The sequence below is a fragment of the Netta rufina genome (genome assembly GCF_964035555.1).
Source record: "Netta rufina genome assembly, chromosome: 19".
NCBI lineage: Eukaryota > Metazoa > Chordata > Aves > Anseriformes > Anatidae > Netta > Netta rufina.
The window spans coordinates 8,001,135-8,024,896 of record NC_140143.1 but is presented as its reverse complement, the minus strand read 5'-3'; the positions used below and the strand labels follow the sequence as shown (position 1 = coordinate 8,024,896).

Here is a 23,762-nt window from a genome sequence, read left to right as displayed (position 1 = left end):
CCCAGCATCCTCCCAGCTTTTCGTTACAGCTCTGTGCAGCCCTGTTAAGGCTCTGGTCCATCATCATGGGACAGCAGAACTGAGTTTTGCTTATGCTGCTACAAACCCTGATAAGCCTTGTATCAGAACCCTTGCAACCAGTGGGAACCTGAGATGCTGACCTGCAATTCCCTTGCTGTGGAGACCATGATCCCGTGGCCTCTAAAGGACTGAATCAGTCCTCCAGCTTGGCATTTTCTCTCCTTTAGGTGTAGTTCCCATGTAGCATAGAAGTGGGACACACACCTGTTGCCTCTACAGTTCCACCACTGCCAATGAAAATGGCAAAGCATTTTTAAGAATATTTCAGTCACTTCTGCCAGGTGCAACAGTGCACTTTAAATGCACCCTGTTGACAAGAACCCCAAGAACAATCCCATCTGGAAAATATGCTATTTGGCCTCCCAGCCTTGTTGAAGGTCCAAGTGGAAAAGGAGAATTCTTCAACCACTTCTCACTAGGCTTATATCAGAAAAGCTTCCATTTCTTCTCAGCTAGAGCTGGAACCTACAGGGGTAAACCCCATGTCTTGGAACCTGGATTCCAAAACGTGGATCAGAAATGGGTGTTGGAACTGAAAGGTGATAAAGAGCATTACTTTTTATTGGGGGTGTCTTCACTAGAAGACAACACAATCCCTCACCTGTGTACTGGGATCCCATTATTTTGGGATAGTTTCTCTTCCTCGTATTTCCAGGGTTTGGTGTTTTGCTCCTGAATCTGCACTAAACCATGAGCAACCAGTGCACCGCAGACTAAATACTAAGCTTTATTCTGTGTCAACCCCAATTTTAGTCTATAATGGTTGGGCTTGAAAGCAGCACCAGGGGCTGTCACGGGCCAGGTGGTCCCTGTATCCCCGAGAGCTTGATTTCAGTTCTTGCACTTGTCTTTCAGGAAAGCCCCAGGAAACTGTATTTTTTCAAGGCTGGTAAAGCACGATGGGAAAATAATTTTGAAATTTCTTCCACGTACAGCAAAAGTTTAAAATGCAGGTGGGGAAGACAGCACCAAAACATATAGTAGGGAAGCGGAAGAGCAAGAAATAAAGGATATCAGAATAATGCAACATGTTGAACTTAGCTTTAGAACAGCTTTACTGTGTGCTTTTGTTTACAGGCTGATGTACAAAGAAAACCTTCACTGAGATAAGAGCTAGTAGGGAACACTTCTCTGGGGGGTGATACTCAGAAATGACCCCAATCAGCAGTTCCTTATGTTTTTTTCATCCCCGTGCTCCCGGCCTCACCAGCTTGCCTCATTTACCTATTGCATCTTACCTTTGCTGCTGCTCACTTACACAGGCTGGGAAAGTGCAACTCTCCCCATCCTGGAAGATTTATTTATTTATTTTCTAACCATTTAGCAATAAAAGCATTACAAAGTAATCAGAACTATTTGCCTACCACCCTTCGTCCTACAATCATGCTTCTGAATATGGGTTTGTCCTGAAGAGAGAGGCAAGGCCAGCTCAGCTACGGGGACTGGTGTCTGTCCCTCCTTGTTCAGGTATTTTACGCTCATGCTGAATCTCCCACCCAGTACTGTGACTGCATTTCTGGAGTAGAAATACATTTCTGTGTACTTCACACGGGTAGAACCTGCAGTTCTTTACCTGCAAAATACTGATTTCCTCTGCCTCTGTCAGAAGTCTCCTGTAGTCTGTAGGGAGAGAAGAGTTGGGAAGGAGACAGAAAAAGCAGGAAAAGTGGGTACCACTTCAAATCGGATAAAATAATGCCAAATCGGATTGTTCCTACTCATGTAGGGTACAGACAGAAAAAAAAACACAGAAGTACTGTAGTCACAAGGAGACCACTGCAAAACCAGAAACAGCATCTGCTCCTTTCCAGCACTGTCAGCACACAGGTCTTTAGTCTGCTTGAAAATATTTTTTCCAACGTAAATGAAGGAGTGAGAAAAGGAGAAAGAACTATAGAGCAGCAAGAGAGGAATCCGACACAGTTTGGACTGTCACTACTGAGTCAGTCCCCCGACAGAAACGATTTAGGACAGGTCACTATTTGATGTGAAGTGCCTAAAGGCAGGCAGCAGCTGGGGGATTTCTCATCAGCAGTCCCAGCCTCACCGCTAGTTCAAGGCAAGCCACCTTTACTACTACTACTATTTATTGAAAGCAACGCAATCTTCCAGTTTATTGTGTTTTATAACATTTTAATAACCCTGAAATCATGACTGCACTGGGACCACGTTTTCATCAGAGAAAATTTACAAGCAACTTGTTTCCAATGCATCTGACAGTAAAAAACAAACACCGGGGGCACACACAGGACAAAGTGTCATATTCGCTCCTAATGAAACGTCGTCATTAGAGAGGAGAAAACGGTGGGAGCGTGAGTAATTGAAAATGGTCAACTTTACTGTCTTTGCACAGGCTGGAGGGGCCGTTAGAGCATGTAGTCTGGCAACTTGCAGCAAGCAATAGTTAACCTGAGAATGGGTGTATCCGCTGGAGGAAGACACCTAGAGCCCACTAGAACATGGGCACGTTAGCAGTCCGTCCTCCCTCAGGAAAGCTACAATGTGGATGAGTGCTGGAGGCGCCTCTCCCAAATTCCAAGAGCACAATATTACTGGAAGAGACCCCCTGGGAACAAGGGGGGGATGTGAGAGGACAGAAGTTTGGCTGCTCCCGTAGACTTTAAGGTTTCCCGGGTATGTTACCGCCTTCGAAGCCACCCAAGGACCTGGGTAAAACAGTCCAAGAGACCTGCAGGGAGCTAAAATCGTCCTGTGTGGTCCGTGGACGGGCCCATGGTCTCCTCCGACTTCCCGCTAAAGGTAACATCACGCATCACAGACATTTCCACACATTTACGGAGCTGTCGTTTACCTTGGGTTTTCGTGGGGAACGCGGGTAAGTCAGGCACCCGGACAGTTCGCGAACAGAGTCCGTCCGATCTCCGTTTGAGCTCCCAGAACTCCCCTTCCCTGAAGCTGGCTACGCAGGACTTTTGCAGAGATTGTACATTCAGCATCAATACAGTGATACAATTCGTACACCTGTCATTTTGACAACGCGAGGACGCTAACAGACATCTAGCAGCAGTTCGTATACGGCGGCGTGAGACGATCCTTGCGGGGCGCCGTGGCGATCTTTGATCTGGTACCACAGGTATGCTCCACGCTATAGCTGCCCAAAACCCCCGTCTGAAAGGGCATTTCCATTCCATTTCCAGACTCTTCCAACTCCAATAAGTCTTAACATATACAGATAGCCATATACATTTTTAATTAAAATGCTCCTTCACATACACAATCATATATTGAATTATCAAGGACAATAATATATTTTTGGAGCAGAAGTAGCAAAAACAATCTGCTCTGCCAGTGCCACCCACAAACTAGACAAATAACTAAGAAGTTTGACAGTTTCAGACCACTTAGGAAAGAGAAATTCTCTTGGCCTAGAAGATAGGGAAGCCATGCAGTGAAAGTGCTATGGAAGATACAGTAAATGCAATATACATTAAAAACACAAATTGTTTAAAATGTTCTCTTGTAAAGATTCTTGAGACACAAGGATCATCCTTAGCATCAGGAGCTATCTTTACAATTTCAGAAATATTTGATAACATTAAAGCAGGAGAGAGTATGACACTGAAAATAAAAATTCTACCCAAACACTATAAGATCGATTTTGGCCAAAAGCTACATTTCTTTAAATATACCAGGGTGGATACTAAATTTTAAGTGTATCAGATTTACAAAAAGTCATCTGCCAACCTTACGGATGACAAAAGCTCTCCTTTGCTGAAACATCTGACTCTGTGATGGACTTTGATGTCTAGGCAAACAAAACTCAGGAAAGCTGAAACTGAAAGCCCTCCTTGCTCAAAGAAAAATAAAAATAGAAACTCTTCCAAGAATTTCAATACCAACACCTGGAAAAGAAAAAAAAATTAAAAACAAACAGGGGATAGGAAGGGGAAGCAGTTCACAGTGAAAAAACAACTATGACAATAACTGTGCAATATTGGGGCAGTGTTGATACTAGATGAGATTCACTGAACAGGCTGCAGATTGGAAATTTTAGCCATTTAGGTAACAGAACTGACCCCAAAATCTAGGTTTGATAATTTGTAACTATATTATACCTGCCAGCAAACTGCAAACTCAAGAGTTGCTTGGGTTTCCCCCTGCCCAGGGGTCTTTCTCCTTGCATGCACAGCCCATGGCAGAGTAGCCTAGCGAGAGAAAAGACCCCCCAGCAGAAAGCTGGGCTGAAGGCCCAGTGCTGGCAGAGCTGCTGGGTGCTGTGAGCTGCTTCCTCAGTAATCCAGTTCTTCATGAGTTACTTTCCTTCTTAAAAGAAGTGCAATGAGTTATACTGTCCAGAATCAACCACTGGAAACTTGGGATAAATCATGCTTTCAGTATAAATCACCGTAACGCCACCAAGAAGTAAAGAACTGGTTTTAGGGAGGTGGGAGGAGAACGTAAGCTCATCTTTAAGCTAGGGAGATGGAGCAAGTTTGGGTTCCTCCAGGAACCTTCTGCGATTTGCCTGCTACACCTGGTTAGCTACTCAACTTATCTCCCTTGAGTTCAAACCTGAAAGGCCAAAACATGAATATATATATATATATATATATTTTTTTTTTTCCTATCTTATTTGTAGGCTATCTGCCCACCTCATAAAATTTAGTGGAACTGGCCATTTTGATCTAGAGACATTAAGTCCAGAAAATGGGAAGCTACAGCATGACTGAACAGTGGAGCTGGAGAGGAGCCTTTGGCCTCCTGTCTCCATACTCAGTGTTAGCCATTAATCAAAGACATGAATAAATGAGAAAAACAACAAAAAATGATTACTGCTTTTTATGCATCACTCTTTTGGATGTGATATGCAAAGCATTCGTGGTACAAGCCATCATCAACAAGCACATACTCCAAGTGTGTGACTACACTTACAGGAGTGATTTGCCTGGCTTTACACTTAAATCTCATTAATATTGAAAGTGTTAAACTTCCTCCATGAAATACCCTATGAGATTTTACTTTTTTTTTTTTTTTTCTTTTTAGTATCCCCTGCATAAAAGAAAAATACACATTATTTGAACAGCCAAGAAAAAACTGCAATTTATTAAGTTTCAAAGAATCTTCGTACTCTTGAAAGCAACTTTCGGTGCATGTTCTTTAACAATCACATTCTATGAGGAGAAAGAACATTAAAAGCCACAATTGTTTGTTTGTTTGTTTTTAATCTCAGAGTTACAGACATCTTTAATCCAAAAGGAAAGGCAAAAAAAAAAAAAAAGCGCCCCCAAACAAAAACCCACCCCAACAAACCCTAAACAGAAATTTCCATTCCCAATTTCAAAGTATCAGGAGTTTTTCTACAACTCAATGCTAAACTTCAGCATGAAAAATTGTATGTAAACACGCACATACACACATACATATTTTATATAAGAGAGTGTGTGTGTATATATATATAAAATATATATATGTAGGAGGCGTGTAATGGCAATGAGATGCAATTACTCTGAGGAAAGGTTATTCAGCTAAATACACTACTAAAACTTGAGAAAAAAACAAGTCTTGAACCCAGTTTGTGCATAGTTCATGATCCTCTATAAAACCAGCTTTTGTTAATTTGCAATCTTGCAGGACCCTTTAAATCTGATAAAACCATTAAAAAGCTAATCTTCCAAAAAAAAAAAAATGTAATGCACAAGTTTCCTGATCCAAGCAGGCAGGGAGCACAATGTTCATATAATTTTTAAAACATACTTGAAGTGTATGTTATTCCATTGTCTTTCTTCCTTTCAAAACAATCAAAAACATTGATCTTTTTTTAAACATAAAGCAATTTTTTAATATATAAAGCACTCTTCAAACATCTATTTCTTTTGAGTCCATTATTTGGTAAATATGTAACTGCTACACATTAGATTAGGTATTTTCTTCTTTCTTACTGTCTTTTTTATTTTATTTTGTTTTTTAATAATATCTTCAGTGCTAGGAGTTGGGTTTTAAAAATACATGAAATGGTGTGGAGTTGCTCCTCGGGAAACCCGGCTTTCCTGAGACATCTTCCACCATGTGCAAGATAGTGATCACAAAGTTTTCGCCACTTTGACGAAGAGGAGGAAAACAACAACAAAAATAGTACACAGCAATGGCCAAAGAAAAGAATAATACAACAACACTGTTCAATCCCAGAGCTCTGAAGTAGCATATCTTCATTCTGAAAATAGTTTTCTTTACGATGGAAGTCTTTTTTTTTTTCTTTTTTTTTTTCTTTTTTTTTTTTTAATTCCTTTTTTATTTTAAAGTTTGAAGGAGAAAAAAGGTCTGTAAACAGGTGAGAGCCAAAACTCCTGGCTCCTCCAAAAGCAGTCAAAACCTATGTCCAAGTGCTTGTTTCTGTTCCTGCTTGCAAGGGAACTATCCACTCTTTACAATTATCTATGGCCACAGTTCAACAAGAGTATTTTTTTAAACTTTATATTCCGAATGGAAAAATGGTGCAATACTCCGGTAATAATTTTCTTGCATTAGTCCACAATAAAAAGCCGCTAAAGGTAGATATACATATTATTCTCCAGAGATACACACTGTAATTTTTAAAATGCGATAAGAGTCCTTGAGTAAACATTTACACGTGAATTGTCGCCGGCCCCTTCTATCAGTTTCTTTCTTTTTTTTTTCTTTTTTTTTTTTCTTTTCTTTCCTTTTTTTTTTTTTTTTTTTCTCCTTTTTTACTGTTATAGGATTAGCTACAAGAAGGGCTGCGGACACTCAGTGCAAAGTTAGAAGCTAATAACAATTAAACATTTGACCAATGAGCAAATAAAAAGCATATACTGAATAAAAGGAAAAAATTCACACTTTTAGTTAAATCACACGTGGGCGCACACGTACACACACATACACACAAGCACACTCACATACATACATCTGTTCAAACAAAAACATATAGTCTGAACTTTAAAAAAAAATCTTAGAGCCTGTTTTTTGTGTACTGATGCCAACCTGGAAGTGTAATAATTAGACTTAGAAAGTGTTCACATTTTGTTATTGGCCTGCTGGATTCAAGTATTTGCATGTTTGATATGTTTTTTTTTTTTGTTTTTTTTTTTTTTGACTTTTTATATTTTTGGGATTAAAAAAATGACATGAAAAAGTAATGAAACAAGGGTAATGTGCATAGGCAGATCCATGGGAGTAGTGGACACAGAGATACCCCAGCCCCCGCCCGCCCTCCCCCCATTCAACCTGTACAGTCAAGAGTTACCATTCAGATTCATTACTTTTCTGTACCAATGGTAAATATCACACTTCACCCTTTCTGATTACTGGGTCCGCCTCTGGTAATGTGCATAATAGTCACAGGCTCATTTTAAATAGGCTTTCATTTCCCCTTCCCCCCCCAAGTTGATAAAATAACCCTTTCCAGCCCAAATTCTGAAAAGTGCCCTTCATGATAGACCTATTCTAAGCAGCTTTTATAGTTTGTTTTTAAAATCACCATACAAACATAAAAAGACAACATAAAACAAAAAGCCATGAAAAAAATAAAACCTGTCATTAGCATGTGACACTGACCAAAAGTAGCCCATACTGTTTCATTAACAGTTCACAAGGACTTCTGCAGTTTCATATTTGATATTGGACAGAGGTACTAAAAAAGGGCTGCCAGTCTGATCTGTTAAAGCTGGATTCTTCATCAAGCCCGGGACTGGAAAGGGTTACAACTTTTATTTTTCCTTTAGTGCTGATGATTGTTATTTCCATTTTGTTTCTCTCGTTTCCTAGATGGACTCCCCACTGAGAAGATCACCTGGAAGAAGAGTATTCAGAGGTGTGGGGCTCCCGATAACTCGGCCGTCGTCGGTGCTGGGGGGTCCCCAGAGGCTGCTGGAGTACTGGGGCACCCCACCCCACAGCAGGTCGCTGCTGCCCTTGCCCCCCAGGCAGGGGCTGTTCCAGTGGCCGGCGTCGCCGCGCACCAAGCCGTGCGAGCCGCCCGCCGAGCCCAGGCGCGTCTGGTTGCTTCCAGTGTTGGACTGCCAGCTGGAGGTGGGCGGCAGGGGCTGGCCTTGTGCTAAGAAACGGTTTACTTCCTCTTCACCAGCAAACTCGGCCAAGATGGTAGTGTTTCCCAGGACACACCTAGGGACAAGAGCAAAAGGCGACATGAAGCGAGTGGCGCAGGCGGCGCTTTTGGAGATATCCAAGATTTCTGTATATCTGTTACCTGCCCCATGTTAAATTTGAGATGAAGGATTAGGCCACGTCTGCTCACTTTTAGGAATCCCACTCTCTTAAAAAAAGACTCCTTTCATATTTACCTGTCTGCAGGCAAACACAAAGCCATGTGTGTGGAGACTACATTTAGCCAACATACATCACAGGAGACAGTCTGCACTCTAGGCTTGAATTTTCATAGAATTTTAAATTAATTTTCAAGAAGTATTTAATCACTGCTCTTTCTAATTTACATAACAAAACCCCCCACGCAACTTGAGAGAGAGTGAGTGAGCCATTCCCTTATCAAATCAGATGGGAGGGATGGGATCTGAGCCTGTTGACTCTGAGATGTATTTTCCAGCAATCAAGTCCATGTAAACATTCATCTGTGAAACAGACAGTGGCTGATATCTTTAATACTATCCTGCTGGCTTCCACAAATCCCACTGTATTTTGCCGCTGTCGCTCTGCCAGCAACCCAAAGGCACATATTGCTGTGCCTTTCTGTCATTCAGAAAGGTCTGTCCTGTTCTTTGCCAGCAGTGCAACTAGAGGTATGCCACAACCTATTAAAAAAACAATTAAATGGAGGCCTTCCAAATCACTGATAACATAAGGACTTTAATATGTACATATTTAATATAAGTACTCATCTTTAAAGTCAGATACCAATTTCGCATTTGGCAGCATTTCTTTTACCTGATGCCACATTTAAATTGATGTAACTAAGATGGGTCAATTTTTCATCTCCAATCAGCTCTGAATGCTGCTTTGTAACATTTTATTAAGGAAAGGTCCACCCTTATTGTTTGGGCATAGCGCAAACTATTTCTTCTACAATCAGTGTTTTAATCACACTCATGCTACAGATGTTGATAAAGAAATTTCCTTTCTAAGCAGTTAAGTTTCAAACATCAGTTGTTATATTTGTTGTATTTTCAATCCTTCCTAACATCACTGATTTTATCACTCAAATTCTCCAGCTCTTGCGTACTATACCAGTTAGTCCCGTGGATTTTAAAACAGCTAAAATTGCTCGTTTTGTTCCTTAAGAGAAGTAGTTCCGACATAAAAGTAGCTTCGTAACAAAGGACAAAGTAGAAACGTACATATGCAGAGACTTTTGGGCCTTGGCTGCTTCTTCCTTGGAACTGTATCGGACCACAGCATTCCCTTGTGTCAGGTTCAGGTGGAATGTTATTAGAGGGCCATGCTGCAAACACAGTGTCCGCAGTGTGGAACCATCAATCTGGTAAGAGAGAAGGGGAAAAAGATTTATCTGTGCTTTTGTGGTTTCAGTTCATAATTATTGCCAGCTGAACAAGTTTAAAGCTAAAGACTAAGCAGGTGTGAAAGAAAAAAATATGCTTGATTTACATAAGAGGAATTTAATTATAGACTTATCACTGTCTTCATTGAGAGTGACATCCTGTCTTAAGGCTTCCCTGCAGTCCAGTGCACAAAACTTCCCCAATTATGTGACACAAGCTATATTTACAATCAGAAGTCTACAAAGTTAAAGAAAAAGCAGCACTCATAAATTTAACTATTTTTTCCCCAGGATTACTTTAGATGCTTTGTAGCTTATGATCTTCCTTGTGAACGATACTACAGGGAGGACTAGAGAATTTGACGGACTTAGAAGAAAAATAGAACCCCATAGCTTTTATACCTCTGAACCTGATATAAGACATTATTCACCTCTAAGCTTACACATACAGAAGTGGTGCACACTGAATGACTAATTACATGGTCTTAAAGCTCATATTTGATTTGACAGCACTTTAAAAACTTAACAGATTGCCTGCAGAAGACAGACAATTGGAATAAATGCAGAATAATTATTTTCCCTTCAAATGAACCAAATTACCAAGGCTGATGAATGTTCTTCTCATCTCTCAAATATGACAAGTCTCTTTCCATAACTAGTTATGTACAATTCTAGTTACCTGGGGTGTGAGGTTTCGAAGAACCAGCCAGCTGCTTGTTCTCCCTGAGCTGTCAGTACTCCATGCTGAACCTACAATACAAATTCCGCAACAAAACATTTAATCACGGTGTGGAGAACATATTACAAGAAGAAAACTTATCTGGAATCACAACATACTAGCAAGAGAAATTGCTACCATAAACAAATCTTACAGCAGTTTACTTGCAACTTGATTTATTGTCTGCTTTGGAATGAAAGGTTGCCAAAAGAAAACCTGCTTTTGTTACATTTAGAAGATCTGTGGCATTTTTCACATTCCCACAATAACTTTGGGATGCAGGTACGTCACTGCAATAAACTGCATCTTCAGGTTACATTAAAATTACTTTGGAAGAAACATTTTAAAAGCAATTCAGATGTCCAAGCTCAGATTGCTGGTTGCTATTAAAGATTTTTATAGCTCTGCAGCACTCTGCTATGTTGCCAATGATAGATTAATGCATATGAGTTATTCAAAACAGATATTTCTGCACTGACAACGTTCTGATTAAAGATACATGGGTATCACCAGCAAAACCTGCTTTTCCAACCTCAGCCTGATGTTTTACAATGAGAAACTATACAAGCTTGGTATTTATTAGTGGCATTTGAAAAACTGCAGTACTTCTGTAGTCACATGTGTGACCACACTGGCTTCAGACAGAATACTGGCATTAACAGTATCAGGCCAGCAGGTGGGGCTTTGGTGCAGAAAACATTCAAAATAAATGGTAAGAAGGTTTATTTTCCATCTTAGTGAAAGTATAATAATAAAATATTCAACTAGATAAAATATGTGTACTGCTTTCTTTTGAAGCTGACAATACTTCGCAGACAAATATGATGCATACATTTATATAGCCATAATTGTGGTTTCTCATATTTGTATTTAAGCAAAATAATGACATCTAATCAGTCTGTATGAAAAAATCAAGACATTCCCTGTGGGCCCTGAAACGCCATCAGGTCCTAAATGCTTCACATCCACAAACGTGTTCCATGTTAAATTTCATAGGATGATTCACTTATCAAAGTCTTGTAGGAAGTCACAGATCATAGCACAAAACAAGAAACACACTTAAAATCTATTTTTAAAAATAAGAAAACAGGGAAAAAATCCTAATCGTGAGTAGGAATGAAAGTATTTGGCAATTCACAGGTAAAATTACTAATATGATGACCTGAAAGATGATGGCTTCATTTACAACCTATTCTAACTAAAATAAACAAACACGAGCTTCATCCTCAAAATGGATACGCTCTGCTTGTGTTAAACCTCAACCATCTGGAGTCTGATACAAAGCTGCAGGGCATCTCACTATTGTAAGACAGAAAAACAACAAACAATTACAAAAGGAAGGCGCTGTGGTGCTATACGATATAAAAGTCAGGAGTACCAGAGGAGTAAGAGCTGGTCCAACCCAGGGGACTGGCACCCCATGTAGACGATGGCTTGGTGTTTGTTAAGCCTGGAGGAGGTCTTGTAGGAGCAGTAGTGTTTCTGGGTACCTTCCATAGTTCATGGGATAAAGAGGCTTGTGTGTGAGAGATTGGGCCAGAGGACCACGTAGACTTGATGTCTGACAATTTACCTGCAACAGAACAAAATAAATTAGTGTATTTTCTATTAGCAACAATGGTTAAATCAAATAGGATGGGTAGTCATCAAGCTTCTGAACTCACTACATTCTTCCAGCTTTTCAGGAGAGAAAACAACAGAATTCTGCAACAAGTCAGCAATACAAATCCTATATACGTGTAACCTGCTTACACTGCTATTCATATTTTCAAAGAAATTTTTAAATAATGATTCTAAAACCACCTGCTACATATACAGATCCTTTTTTTTTTTTTTTTTTTTAAATCTCCTACTATTTTGCTTTCTTGTAAAAGTCAATACATGAAAAAAGACCAGAAATTTGAAATCTAATTTCATCAAAATTATAACTTTAAGATTATCTCTCTTAAAGACTTTAGAACCTAAACACTTGTTTTCCACATAACTCATTTTATCTAATATAAAGTAAGCAGCACAACCATATGTTCTTCTGATATATTGTTAAAATTCCAAAGATGAAAGACCAGCAAAAATTCTATTTCAGAATATTCAAAATAACAGATACTCTTTTTTCAAGTGTCTCTGAGAAACTGAATTCTGCAGAAGAGTAGACCATTTTGCAATCTGTCAACTCTTTGAAACTTTTTACTGTTTGGTTTATTTCCTCAATCAGTAGTTCAACTATTTTACTATTGTTCCCATCAAATCAGAGCTTTATAAAATAGTACAAAACCCAAGAATAACGAGTACTGTTTAGCTGTGAGAGGCACACAAAATCAATTGAAATTATAGAAATTACAGATAGTAAACCAAAATCCTTTATTCACCTTTAGACTTGCACATCTCTGCCTTTCTTCCTTGTAACAACTTAAGTTATGAAAGTCAAGAGTGCAATAATTTCCTTGCCATGACACAGTCCCCCCATTACTGCCATTAGCAGCACACATTTTCACTGGAACGGGCTGAAATGGTCACATTGCTGCATATTCTGCATGACCAAGTGATACTGTGCTTATGCTGGCTTAATGTTTTTATTTTGGCAGCAGACAATAAGAAAATACTTTATCTGACAATGTTGAAGATACATAAATCCCGTGGACTTTTTTAAAACCAGATTTGAACTGCCAGATTAATTTTATATTGAATCAGTGCTTTGCAGCAGGTAGTCATAGCAGTCTTTGTATGAGGGACCCTGAAGCCAAATTTACCAGTCACAAATCACAGCCTCAAGTTATATATATACACACACACACACACTCAAAATTGTTCCTATTTATCTGTATCATCTAACTCAATGATTTCATACTGAATCATAGTAATTCAAGTGAAAGGGCAATCGCTCTCTCCTCTTCTTGCAAAACTGTGGTGACAAAAATAATTTAACAGTGATGACCAAGACATTAACAAAGAGAAAAAGGGTGGGAGTGAGGAGGAAAGTCTGAATTTTAGAACTCAGAGCAGGCTCAACCTGCAATGTAGCACATGATGCATGCACGTTACCACAGATTAGATGTTGCTATCTCACTAATTCCCATGGGTTTAACACAAAGATTAGATGAGACTGCAAAAAATAAAAGCAAGTAAAGCAGAAATGCATGACAGATATAAGAAAAGCAACCTATTCCTTTCTTTTCCTTTTAATGGAGTAAAACATTTCAAACAAACCCTTTTTGCTTTGCTACCTGCAGTATGACCTACAGGCTGTGGCTTCTTTGATTCAGAGAAGTGGAGAGTGTTCATTGATTAGATACGAAAGTGGTAATATAAACCATGCAACAGCCCCTACACATTTTTATAATGGGACAAACTGGATATTTATGTAGTCGGTTTGCAAGCTTATTTTCTATGATTTGCAAAGAGAGATACCTCAGAATTTATAGCTCATTGGAAAAAATGGGGCAATTTGCATATTGTTTACACCATATGCAAGCTCAGGTAAATAGGTAAGCACCACACTTTGGAATGACAATTAAAAGACATTTAAACAGGTGTTTTGATCTGCTTAAGTAAGGGGACACACGAAGAAAACAAGCTTGTGCTTTATGAAGCTTTCTTCAATAATTAAATAAAGAGCCCCCAAAACCAACCCCCATTCCGAGGCAGAATACCTCCTTGAGGTACAACTTAACTTTCTCCTGAGCTGAAGACATTTTACTGCTAACAGTGAGTTTGTTAACAAAAAATTCCTATGAGCTCGCACTGGAAGGGTCTAGTAGGGGAGTTACTACCGAGGTCTTAGAAAATAGAACATTCCTCTGCAAAGTTGCAATGGAAATAGTCGTTAAGACACCTCGATGCCAATACAGAGTGACGGCATGTGCCATCAAGTGGAGTAAATACATTTTTCCTTAGCACAATTCCAGGCATAGCATACAGAGCTCACCACTGAAGAGCTGCCAGGAGAGCTGCCTACCTGGCACAGGACTGAAAAATGTGCTTCTGTCTATAGTAGCACTACTGCAGTAACTGGGAAAGCACTTCTCCTAGGGCCTTTTCTCAGAATGCAGGGGAACGTGAAAGTAGAAAGGCCATTTTTCGTACCTGCAATGCTAGGTGCGGATGCAATGCTGCTGAAAGAGCTACTGTAGCCGGAGGCACTAAGCGGCCAGGCACTCGATGAAGGCAGCGTGGCATTCTGAGATGATGTTGGGGATGACCCTGCAGAACCAGCAGAGAAGCAACTAAGAAAGATGGGCATAATGATGTTTGGTGTGACATAAGCAAATCTATTATGTGCAAATACAAACCATGCAAGGCATTTTCCTTAATCAGCCTGGTCTCAGAAGTCTAGGAATGAAATGTTACAGAAAGCATGATAAAGTGAAGCAGAAGTCTTTAGTAGAAGAGAAAAGAAAGCTGGCACAGTAGTAAATGTACTAGCGCCTGTGCAGAAGATAAATTCTGCTTTTCGTTTAAGATATGCGACTAAAAAAATCGGCATTAAACTGTTTAGTCTCAAGGAACAGGCCTCATTTATAAAGGTGCTTTGCTGGCTGACTTAAGCAATGGCAACTGTAGATGAGCATAAATGTATATGATAAACTAACCTCTTACCATGGGTGATTTGTCCTAAATTACTTGAGGTGAGCACTTCTCCCACATTTTAATGCCCACAAGCATCTTTAGATTTTTGCAGGCTTTCAGTAAAGCAAGGATATATTTTAGCAATCTCTTCTCAAACTAATAACATTAAACGAAATAGCCTGAAACCATCTTGGTAAATCATTTACAATCTGAGGAGCTATCTAAGCATACATACAATTTCCTTACTGGCAGCAAATGAAAGAGACAGAACATAAAAAAATATCTTCATTATAAGGGCCAGAAGAAGTCGAAGTATTCTTTCTAGCCACCAACAAAATTGTTTATCCCAGGTGACTTATCATTCCGGACACACACAGATATACTGTGATACCAAAACATCTTTACCTGACTAATAAAACTACAGGTGAGTTTTTTGGAAGAAGACAGAGTGATGTATTGAGGCAGAAGGGAGGAAGCAAAAGGACATTATCATCCCTCACAGCTCAATAAAAATCACAGGCTATGTACGTTCACCTGGAACAGAGACCAAGCAAACTTTACCTCACCCAGACTCACTGTGCTGCTCTCAGGACACACCAATACAGACATCAGTCTCACGCAAAATGAGAGGCCTTCAAGGCCTTCTCTGGAAATAATCTATTCCCCATGCAGACACCTCTGAGGAAGGCTGGGGAAGGGAATTATATCAGACTCAAAGGCCCATATGCTCACAGAGCTGAAAGCAGCCCTGGTTCCACATGGCTAAAGGCTTTCAGTTTGTAGTAGATGATCCTGCAAAGCATCTTTAGCAAATAGGGCAAAACAACAATCAAACCAAAAGCTTAGGTTTTATCTGTTTCTAAGTGTACAGTGTATATATAAGCCACAGTCTAGCCCTGTGAATGGATCTTAGCTCCATTAATACAACCTGTGAACTTCAAGCTGTAGTATACAAAGACAGTCTTTTTGTGTCAGCGTGTCATGAAAATCCAATTTCATTCAAAGGAGTACTGACAATAACAAATAATTCTACCCAGAAGCAAACACCAGGATATACAAGCATAAAGAAAAAAACAAAGCAACTAAATTTTTTATTAAAATTATATTACTTATATAAAGATTAAAAAAAAAAAAAAAGTAAACATATTATGAACCCCAGCAGTCATTGCTTTTCAAAAGGTTTTGTCTCCTGGCAGCATGTTTTACCTCTGCAAAGATCATCTATACTGACACTCTACAAGTGGTGCAATTATTTCCTCACTCCACACAGATTGTATACCAGCAGAGCTAATGTATGCTTCCATTCCATGAAGAGGTGAGACCTGGAGCAGGTATCATTTCACTTAGAGATACAGTTCTGTAGGGCTACGTTTTTGGCCCAAAGGGAGTATTTCTTGGGTGCACCATATCTGAACTGTGGCTGAATTATGTCTTTATACTTTTTTTATTTAGCACTGTAGAGGTAACTTCAAATGACTGAGGCTGTCTGCCCCTTGAAGTATATCTGGGTCATTAAAAAGTTAATTCAACATTACTTATGTGCACAAATACTTCGTAGTTCGGTTTAAATAAAGACAGCTTTCTGGTAAGAGACAACTCAAAATCATTCAAGGCAATGAAAAACACTCCTCCTTTCCCTCATATCTCACATCCTTTCACATGAGCTGACATGTTCAGAGCTGGAAACTAGTTTCTGACTTAATTTTGGCTTATAATCTATGCAGATATCACTGATGTAGCTACTATAACAAAATCCACATTTTTAACCCTGACAGGTCCTTATTGATAACCTGATTATAATACCCCAATGCATCTTGGAGTACTTTCATAGAGTACAGATAACTGGCCAATTAGGGCACACAGATCACAATTAAACCAAGCCATCGCTCCATTGATCCACTTTCCCTGTATCTAATTAGTAAATAGCATAGTCCCACAGGTTTATTGTTTTAGAGAATACCCTTTTAATTCTGGGGTAACCAATGTCAGGACAAAAGGAATGGAAATGGCACTGCGAAATTCTAGTCTACAAGTTAATTCCCTTTTTTATTTTTTTCTTTTCTTTGATGGTTTTGGATATAAAACAAAGCCACAGTTATGCATGACAGAAGACTGCTGCCTCAGCTACAACCGTGGAACTTTTGTATTGTGACTTCTTAAATATTTCCTGAAGTGCAAGAAGTTGGTCAGTATGGAGAATAAAATCTTGTTCAAAGCAAAGTGGTAGGAATTATACATGTTACAAAAAGATTTTGTGGTCACTGGAAGTTTTATTACGTATCCCAACCCTTCCCAACATAAAAATATTCACATTCCCAAGGAAAACCAGAACCTTCATAGTCCCATATTTAGCTAATGTATTTCTGGATTTTCAGTGAAAGTTCAGAGCTGAAGCTTTATTAGATCAGGACTATGTGCAAAAATATATATATGTAAATACTAAAATATATAAAAATACTATAATATATAAAAACATATATATAAATACCATACCCATATTATATGAAGTCAACTTTGTTGGAAAGAAGAAAGTAAATATAAATACACAAGTAATTTTTTGCGTGTTTACCTCCACTCTTGAGAAGATAGCGATTAACATCCTGTATTGTGGTGTTTATGGTAGGCCCAGTTGGAACACTTCCAGGAGTAACATCAGGGTCATTTTCAGGATCAATATTCTGCAGTCCTTTCCATGGCACTCCTGGATGAAATTCTGTTCCAAATATAAGAAAATAAACAAACAAGGGCATATAAAGTCATAGTTCCCCAAATTTTCATTCTTCATATCAGAAGGATGCAATAAATAAAACCAACAGTGTGATTTAATGACATCAGTTTAACATGAATGCTTTGCATTTTGTTACCTGGTGGCCAGTTTATGCTGGAGCCATTGGAAATTTTATCACTATCAGTTTTGGCACGTGACCAGCTGTGAGGAACAGCTACGGGTGGACTGGCAGGCGATTCACTGTTTTGAATCAGATCATACCGGCCGTAAGAGTCATCAATGGAGGACTTTCCCGGAGGACCAATACTTAAACCTCCAGGTATAGCACCTGTAAAGAACAGAACAGAAAGGCTTTGTTTAGGAGTGGGTCTAATTTGGGTTATTTCTGTTTTAAAATAAAAAAATAACATACAAACACTATGAACAATGCTTAACAGCCTCTGAAGCCTTACTAGGAAATACAGCTGTGAGATACTGCTGGTAAAATCCAGACTCAAGTTAGCTATGGAAATTTAGGCTACATTACTGCCAAAAAGAAAATAAGTCATTCAAATCATCATAGGGATGGTAAATAGGAATTTGCTGACAGCATACTATGGAATATCTTTGTAGGCATTCCCCCTTCTTATCGTTCTCTAGGTTTTTATTACTGACAGTATGGATGATTTCTAATAGCCAATCCCATGTTCCTACAAATTATCAGACAACAATTTGGCATAAGCAGTAAAGCTATTTGCAGAATAAGAAACTATCATAATAGAGAAATAATTCCTGTTGCTAATAATAAAAAGCAGCATACAAGACTGTTATCAGTGTCATGTTCTAACAGAGTAAGCTTGCATAAAGGAAGTAAAGGAATAAATGACTCAGGATACTGGAGGAAACAGGGATAAAGGTGTTCCAACAGATTAGCAATCACTTCTGGAAGACTGAATTTTGTGTTCCTAACTCCCAGTGTGGGCAATTATATAATCCATCATACCTTTGTACGTGACTGGCTGTGAAAAGTTGGTGATATTGGAAAAACTGTGGGGTAAAGTCAATGTAAAGTTTTTTAGAATTAAAGTATGCAGATCTGGAGTATGGGAAAGCCTGTGGGACTTGTTTGCACATGTTGCCAGCACTAATGGCTTATTTTACTCCATGTTCTGAGCAGTAAAAGTCACTAAATGAAACCAGCAGAAAGGTCTGTATGTATGATGTTCTAGCTGCAAGAACTTCAATGCATTGCTGAATGAGACTACAGAAATCTTAAAAAAAGGAAGTCAGTCTCAACAGGTGCTGCTCTGTATCAACCATTTATCAGCACTTACAGAAAAGAGTAACATGAGAAAAAAATATAATTGCAATGTGACTCAAGTTTCAAAAAGCCAAACTGAGATGGAGATTAAATGTGACATACCGTGCTTGCTGGAGTTCTGGTCAAGAGAAGAAGCAGCACTAGACAGATTATCCATTGAGTTGGGGTGTGTCCACTGAGGAAGGCGAGACTGGGACTGAGAAGTGTCCTTCACTGACAAACCACCAGTAATGTCCATGTTATTTACATTCATGTTCGGGTTCAGTCCAGCTAAGGGGAAACAGGTCATTACATATCCCTAATAAACTGGAGGATTAAAAAATAAGTCTCTGTTTAAAAATCCAACTAAAGGAATTATTAAACATAGATTGTTTAGACATTTATACATACATGCAGTAATTCACTATGCACGTTTTCCATCTGCTGTCAAAAACTAGCTGTTATGAGAACGCTCCTAATACCCCTATGGATTCAGAAAATATTCGAACATTGCTAAAAGGGAAAACAAAACAAAAACAACAACGAAAAAAACACATGTAGGGATATATTTTAAAGCTGTCAGTATTTCTATTTGCAGTCTCTTTACTTGCCCCAGAAAAGGCCTTCTAGAAAAATGCACTGGAATGCTAAGTTTAAACCAGTGAAGAATTTACAACATTCCACTGTTAAGCCAAAGTATTCCTAATGTCTCACCAGCATACCCCTGTGATGTCTGCCATTTTATTTTGTTAACAACATTTTAAAAATCCCAAATGAAGCAATTAAAAGGTCATACAAAGAGCTGCTAATCATCAGGGCAGGCACGGACATATATATTTTGGAATAGATCAAACAAAACCATCTTGTTTTCATATAGTACATATAATATTTAGGGAATAATTTTAACATGCTTCCGTGACATGGATCTGGATCCTTTCTCATATATAATTCTGAATGTTAGCAGATCACAGGAAGCTAAGATATGATAAGAACCTCTTAGACTTAGGCCCTTAATTCACAAATACTTTCGCCTTCTGATACCCCCTGCTGTAACAGCTCCCCACAGCAGTCTGAATCACCTTCTTAACTGCTGAATGGTAGAGGAAGCTTTGCAATTCTATTGTACACAGCATTAAAGAGAGGCAGAGAGATTAAATTAATTCCCCTATGTCATAAAGTCTATGGCATACATTGAACAATCACAGAAAACAGTTCTGAAAGTTGTTCTGTTCACCCTGTCTCAAGGCTGAATTGATTTATTTTCACATCGATCATACTTGGCAGATAATGAAATGCCTGGTGAAGAAGTTTTCACAAACTTCCCAGACCATTTATTCCAGTTCGCTACTTTTCTTACAGCAAATAAATGATTCTTAATGTTTAAGGACCTCTCTTATGCAACATAATTACCTCTTCCATTAGCTACATGCAAGACAACTTCTTTGAAACTATCTTTTATATTTTTGAAGATTGCTGCATGCCTCTAAGTCTTCTGTCTCAAGTGACCAAAAAATTTCATTTTTTCCTCACCAGTCAAATTTTCGAAACATCTAGTCATCTACACAACGCTCTTTTTTGCATTCCTTCAAAATCATCTGTATCTGTCTCAAAATACCAAAGTTCATGCCTTACTGATTAGAGTGGAAAGAAAATTAAGCGATTTCAAGACAATATTCCTGCTTATAAGGTGACATTTGTATATTTTACAATATGATGCAGTTATTTTGAATGTAGTTCATGAACAGCAACGTGCCTAGATAGTTAACTGAGCAGATCTTCTGCTCTGCAAAGCACAGGTGAGCAGAGAGCTCACTTTTATTACTACCAGATAGGCATGTAGTACCATGACTTTGTTTAGGCATTCCAACGTTACTTAATAAACATATCTTTTGTATTTCTGTCTTTACTATACTGTAGAGCAAAGTACTTTGACACTTAAATAATGAAATACACTCCCTCTGCCTTTTGTGTACGGAACTGCTTTAATGAAGGACACATACCAAGAGGGTAAGGAGCAAAGGTGTTCGGTGAAGACTGTTGCTCTTTGGTCTGCAGGTCAGGAAGGCCGGGAGCCTGGGGATGGGGTGAAAAGCTATCCATGGCTGATTTGCCTGCAGAGGGGTGCAAAGATAGATGTGGAGGGGGAGGCTGCTGCTTCATAAGCAGGGCCTGGGCCAGCTGGCGCTGGTGCTGCTGGATCTGCTGCTGCATGTTATTGATTGTACGTGCAACCTGGCAACAAAAGAGAATGAATCCATAAATGATCAATTCAACACAAGGATGCAAGATTTTTTTTGTGTTATTTCAGGGTAGAAAAAAGCATAAGATCTCCTCACAAATAAAAATTGACTGAATTAGGGGTTGAAGAGCTTTCCTCCAATAGCTGAATGCTGTGAAGTAGCTTTATTCCTCTAGTACTCTTTCCATTTCAATATTCAAACCACGCACTATTATTGTTCTAAGAACGCTTTAGCTGGTTTGGTATAATGTAGTACAATCTCTTTAAGCTATTGAAACCAAATTCTAATGGAGAAATTGAATTGGCAGTCAAACCTACTTGCTGCTCCTGTTGTCTCATGGGTCCGGAAACATTACGCTGAGCCTGTAACATCTGCTGCTGGATTTGTAAACGTTGGTACGCCTACAAGATGGAAATGAGAGGTCAGAGGTCCTAACATATACAAGAAGTCTAAAAAGCTTGCCTGAACTGATCTGGCACAATACAAAATACTGGAGAAACACTGGAGTTTTCTGAAAACAGACAATGAAGCAGATATAACATTCTTGTTAAGAATGTATTATCAAATACATTTAAGTCCAGAATTGCGTGTGCTTTTGTGTTTATTTTTTGAACCAAAGAGGTCAATAAAAACATTGATGAGTAAGTTTGTCAGCAATGAATATTCATTAAAGATAGGAACCTGCTTTACTTCTGAGAAGTTTGTAAGAGGAAGCAAAAATTGAAATATAAGTTTATACTACTGTACAAATAAGTAAAGAACCAATAGTTACTTTGTTTTGCTCATTTTAAATTCTGACAACACACTGCATTTAATCAATTGTGCTGCTCCACTCTGGAAAAATTCCACAATTTTAACATCACTAAATGGGCAAGGTATTATTTCTTCTAATCTCCTGAACTTAAAATCTGAAGGAGATCTGTATGGGTATTTTTCAATTAGCTTCGTACTGTCGAATTATTATGACATGAGATCAATACTGTGCTTCTCCGATGATTAGAAACAAACAATGGTATCAAATATTGTCACTAAGAGAAGAGTTAGGCTGGCACATTGACATAGTCAATTAAGATAGTTTATCATGCACAATGTAATATTTATCACTAAGAAATACTAACATAATGTTAGCACAGAATATCGCTTTTAACAATATTCATAAAACGTGATTAAATAATATAGATATGTGTGCATGCAAACATCTCAAAAAATACACAACTTTTCAAAAGCAAGTAGTTCTTATCCCATGGTGTGATTAATATTCATTCCATTAATTACAGGAAATTCACCATATACTTTGTTATTTAGGAGGCAATCAAATAAAGTTCTTCAGGTAACTCAGGTGACCAGCACTGCCAGATTCCTCTCTTGCTATGGTTTGACTCGAATTTCCTAGTTGCTCAATGAGTTGCATATAATACGCAGAATAGTGCTGTTTGATAATATACAATAGCACGAAGACAATTGACTTTTTAGTTCCACTGATACACTGTAAAGAATAATTATTCCCACAAATTACTATTTATAAAGCCTGAGGCAAAAACATGATTTTGTTTCTTTGAAAAGAAACTCTACTAAAGAAATCACCATTTGATTGCTTTACAGATCTGTCGTGTCCATTTAAAGATTTAGTTCGTTGTTCTCTTATCATCAATTCTGATTTACAGCTTACTTGCCACGTTCTTCAACTTACCAGCTGCAGCTGATAGAGCTGGTTCAACATCGTCATATGCTGAGGATTAATTGGCGAGGTTAATAGTGCAGGGTTGAGACCAATGTTTTTTGCTGCAAACTGCAAAAGCTGTGCTTGAACCTAAGGAATAGCAGTGTATTAAACCTCGTACATTCACTTTTAGCACTTGCAACTGCATAAGCCATAAACAAGAGCCATAAGACAGTAGCTGAATAATACTACTATTACCTGAACTGCACTATAAATGATCAAAAAATTAACAATAGTAAAATACAATTTTAATAGCAATACTTACACATCCAATTACAGAAGAAAAAAAAAGAAAAAAACACAAATCCTAAGCACAAACTCCTTAGATCTCTAGAAACATTGTTTTTTTCGCAAAAAGGAGCGAGAGAATCTGCACACACAGATAACAAACAGTACACATGTGAGAGCATCTCACCCACGTAACGTGCTTACTGACTAGTAAATTAAAAGACACAGTAAAGCAACAGCAGCTGCAAAGCCTCAGGACAATCACAAAATGAGAATGCAGAGGAAAAAACACATGGGAGAGTTCCAGGGAAAGGACAAATACAAGACTGGAAGTTTCATCTCACCTGAGGGGATAGAAACTGAGGCACTTGAGCACGAAGACTAGGCTGGGATGAATTAAGAGGTTGCACTGGCGGTTGCTGCGGCTGTTGCATGGTCCTGGCTTGTGCTGCTCCGCTATTGCCAAACATACCCAGATTGCCACTCGGTATCTACAACAGGACGAGAAGGACATTGGCCTTGAAACACATCGCTCAACGTATAACCTGAAAGTTCCTTATCTGTGCAGTTTTTATCCTCAATGATTATGACAGGCGTGGATAAAGAAACCAGAACGTGCAGACTGTTCTGCGGGTTGCCTTGTTGACAAACGGGCTCAGCATCAGGCACAGCAGAGATCACCACATACCCAGTAACATCCTGCACCTGCCCAAACTTTGTACAGACATCTGAACAAACGGTAGCCGAAGCTGAAGAT

General features: G+C 38.7%; 1 protein-coding gene across 3 annotated transcripts in view; it reads right to left on the bottom strand.

The window, feature by feature from the left end:
• Positions 1-7,363: 7,363 nt before the first annotated feature.
• TNRC6C (trinucleotide repeat containing adaptor 6C) overlaps positions 7,364-23,762 on the bottom strand; it is a 100,675-nt gene continuing 84,276 nt past the window's right edge. For 2 of the 3 annotated variants that reach the window (XM_084298565.1, XM_084298567.1), the window contains 12 exons: positions 23,350-23,496; positions 22,748-22,867; positions 21,375-21,458; positions 20,818-21,049; positions 18,941-19,108; positions 17,675-17,866; positions 17,380-17,523; positions 14,328-14,444; positions 11,626-11,820; positions 10,209-10,279; positions 9,369-9,508; positions 7,364-8,181 (listed from right to left, as the gene is read on the bottom strand). In XM_084298565.1, coding sequence (XP_084154691.1) covers positions 7,821-8,181; positions 9,369-9,508; positions 10,209-10,279; positions 11,626-11,820; positions 14,328-14,444; positions 17,380-17,523; positions 17,675-17,866; positions 18,941-19,108; positions 20,818-21,049; positions 21,375-21,458; positions 22,748-22,867; positions 23,350-23,496 — 1,971 coding nt within the window. In that variant the 3' untranslated portion in view covers positions 7,364-7,820. The remainder of the gene's footprint in view (positions 8,182-9,368; positions 9,509-10,208; positions 10,280-11,625; positions 11,821-14,327; positions 14,445-17,379; positions 17,524-17,674; positions 17,867-18,940; positions 19,109-20,817; positions 21,050-21,374; positions 21,459-22,747; positions 22,868-23,349; positions 23,497-23,762) is intronic. The other variant, XM_084298566.1, reaches the window with a different exon arrangement.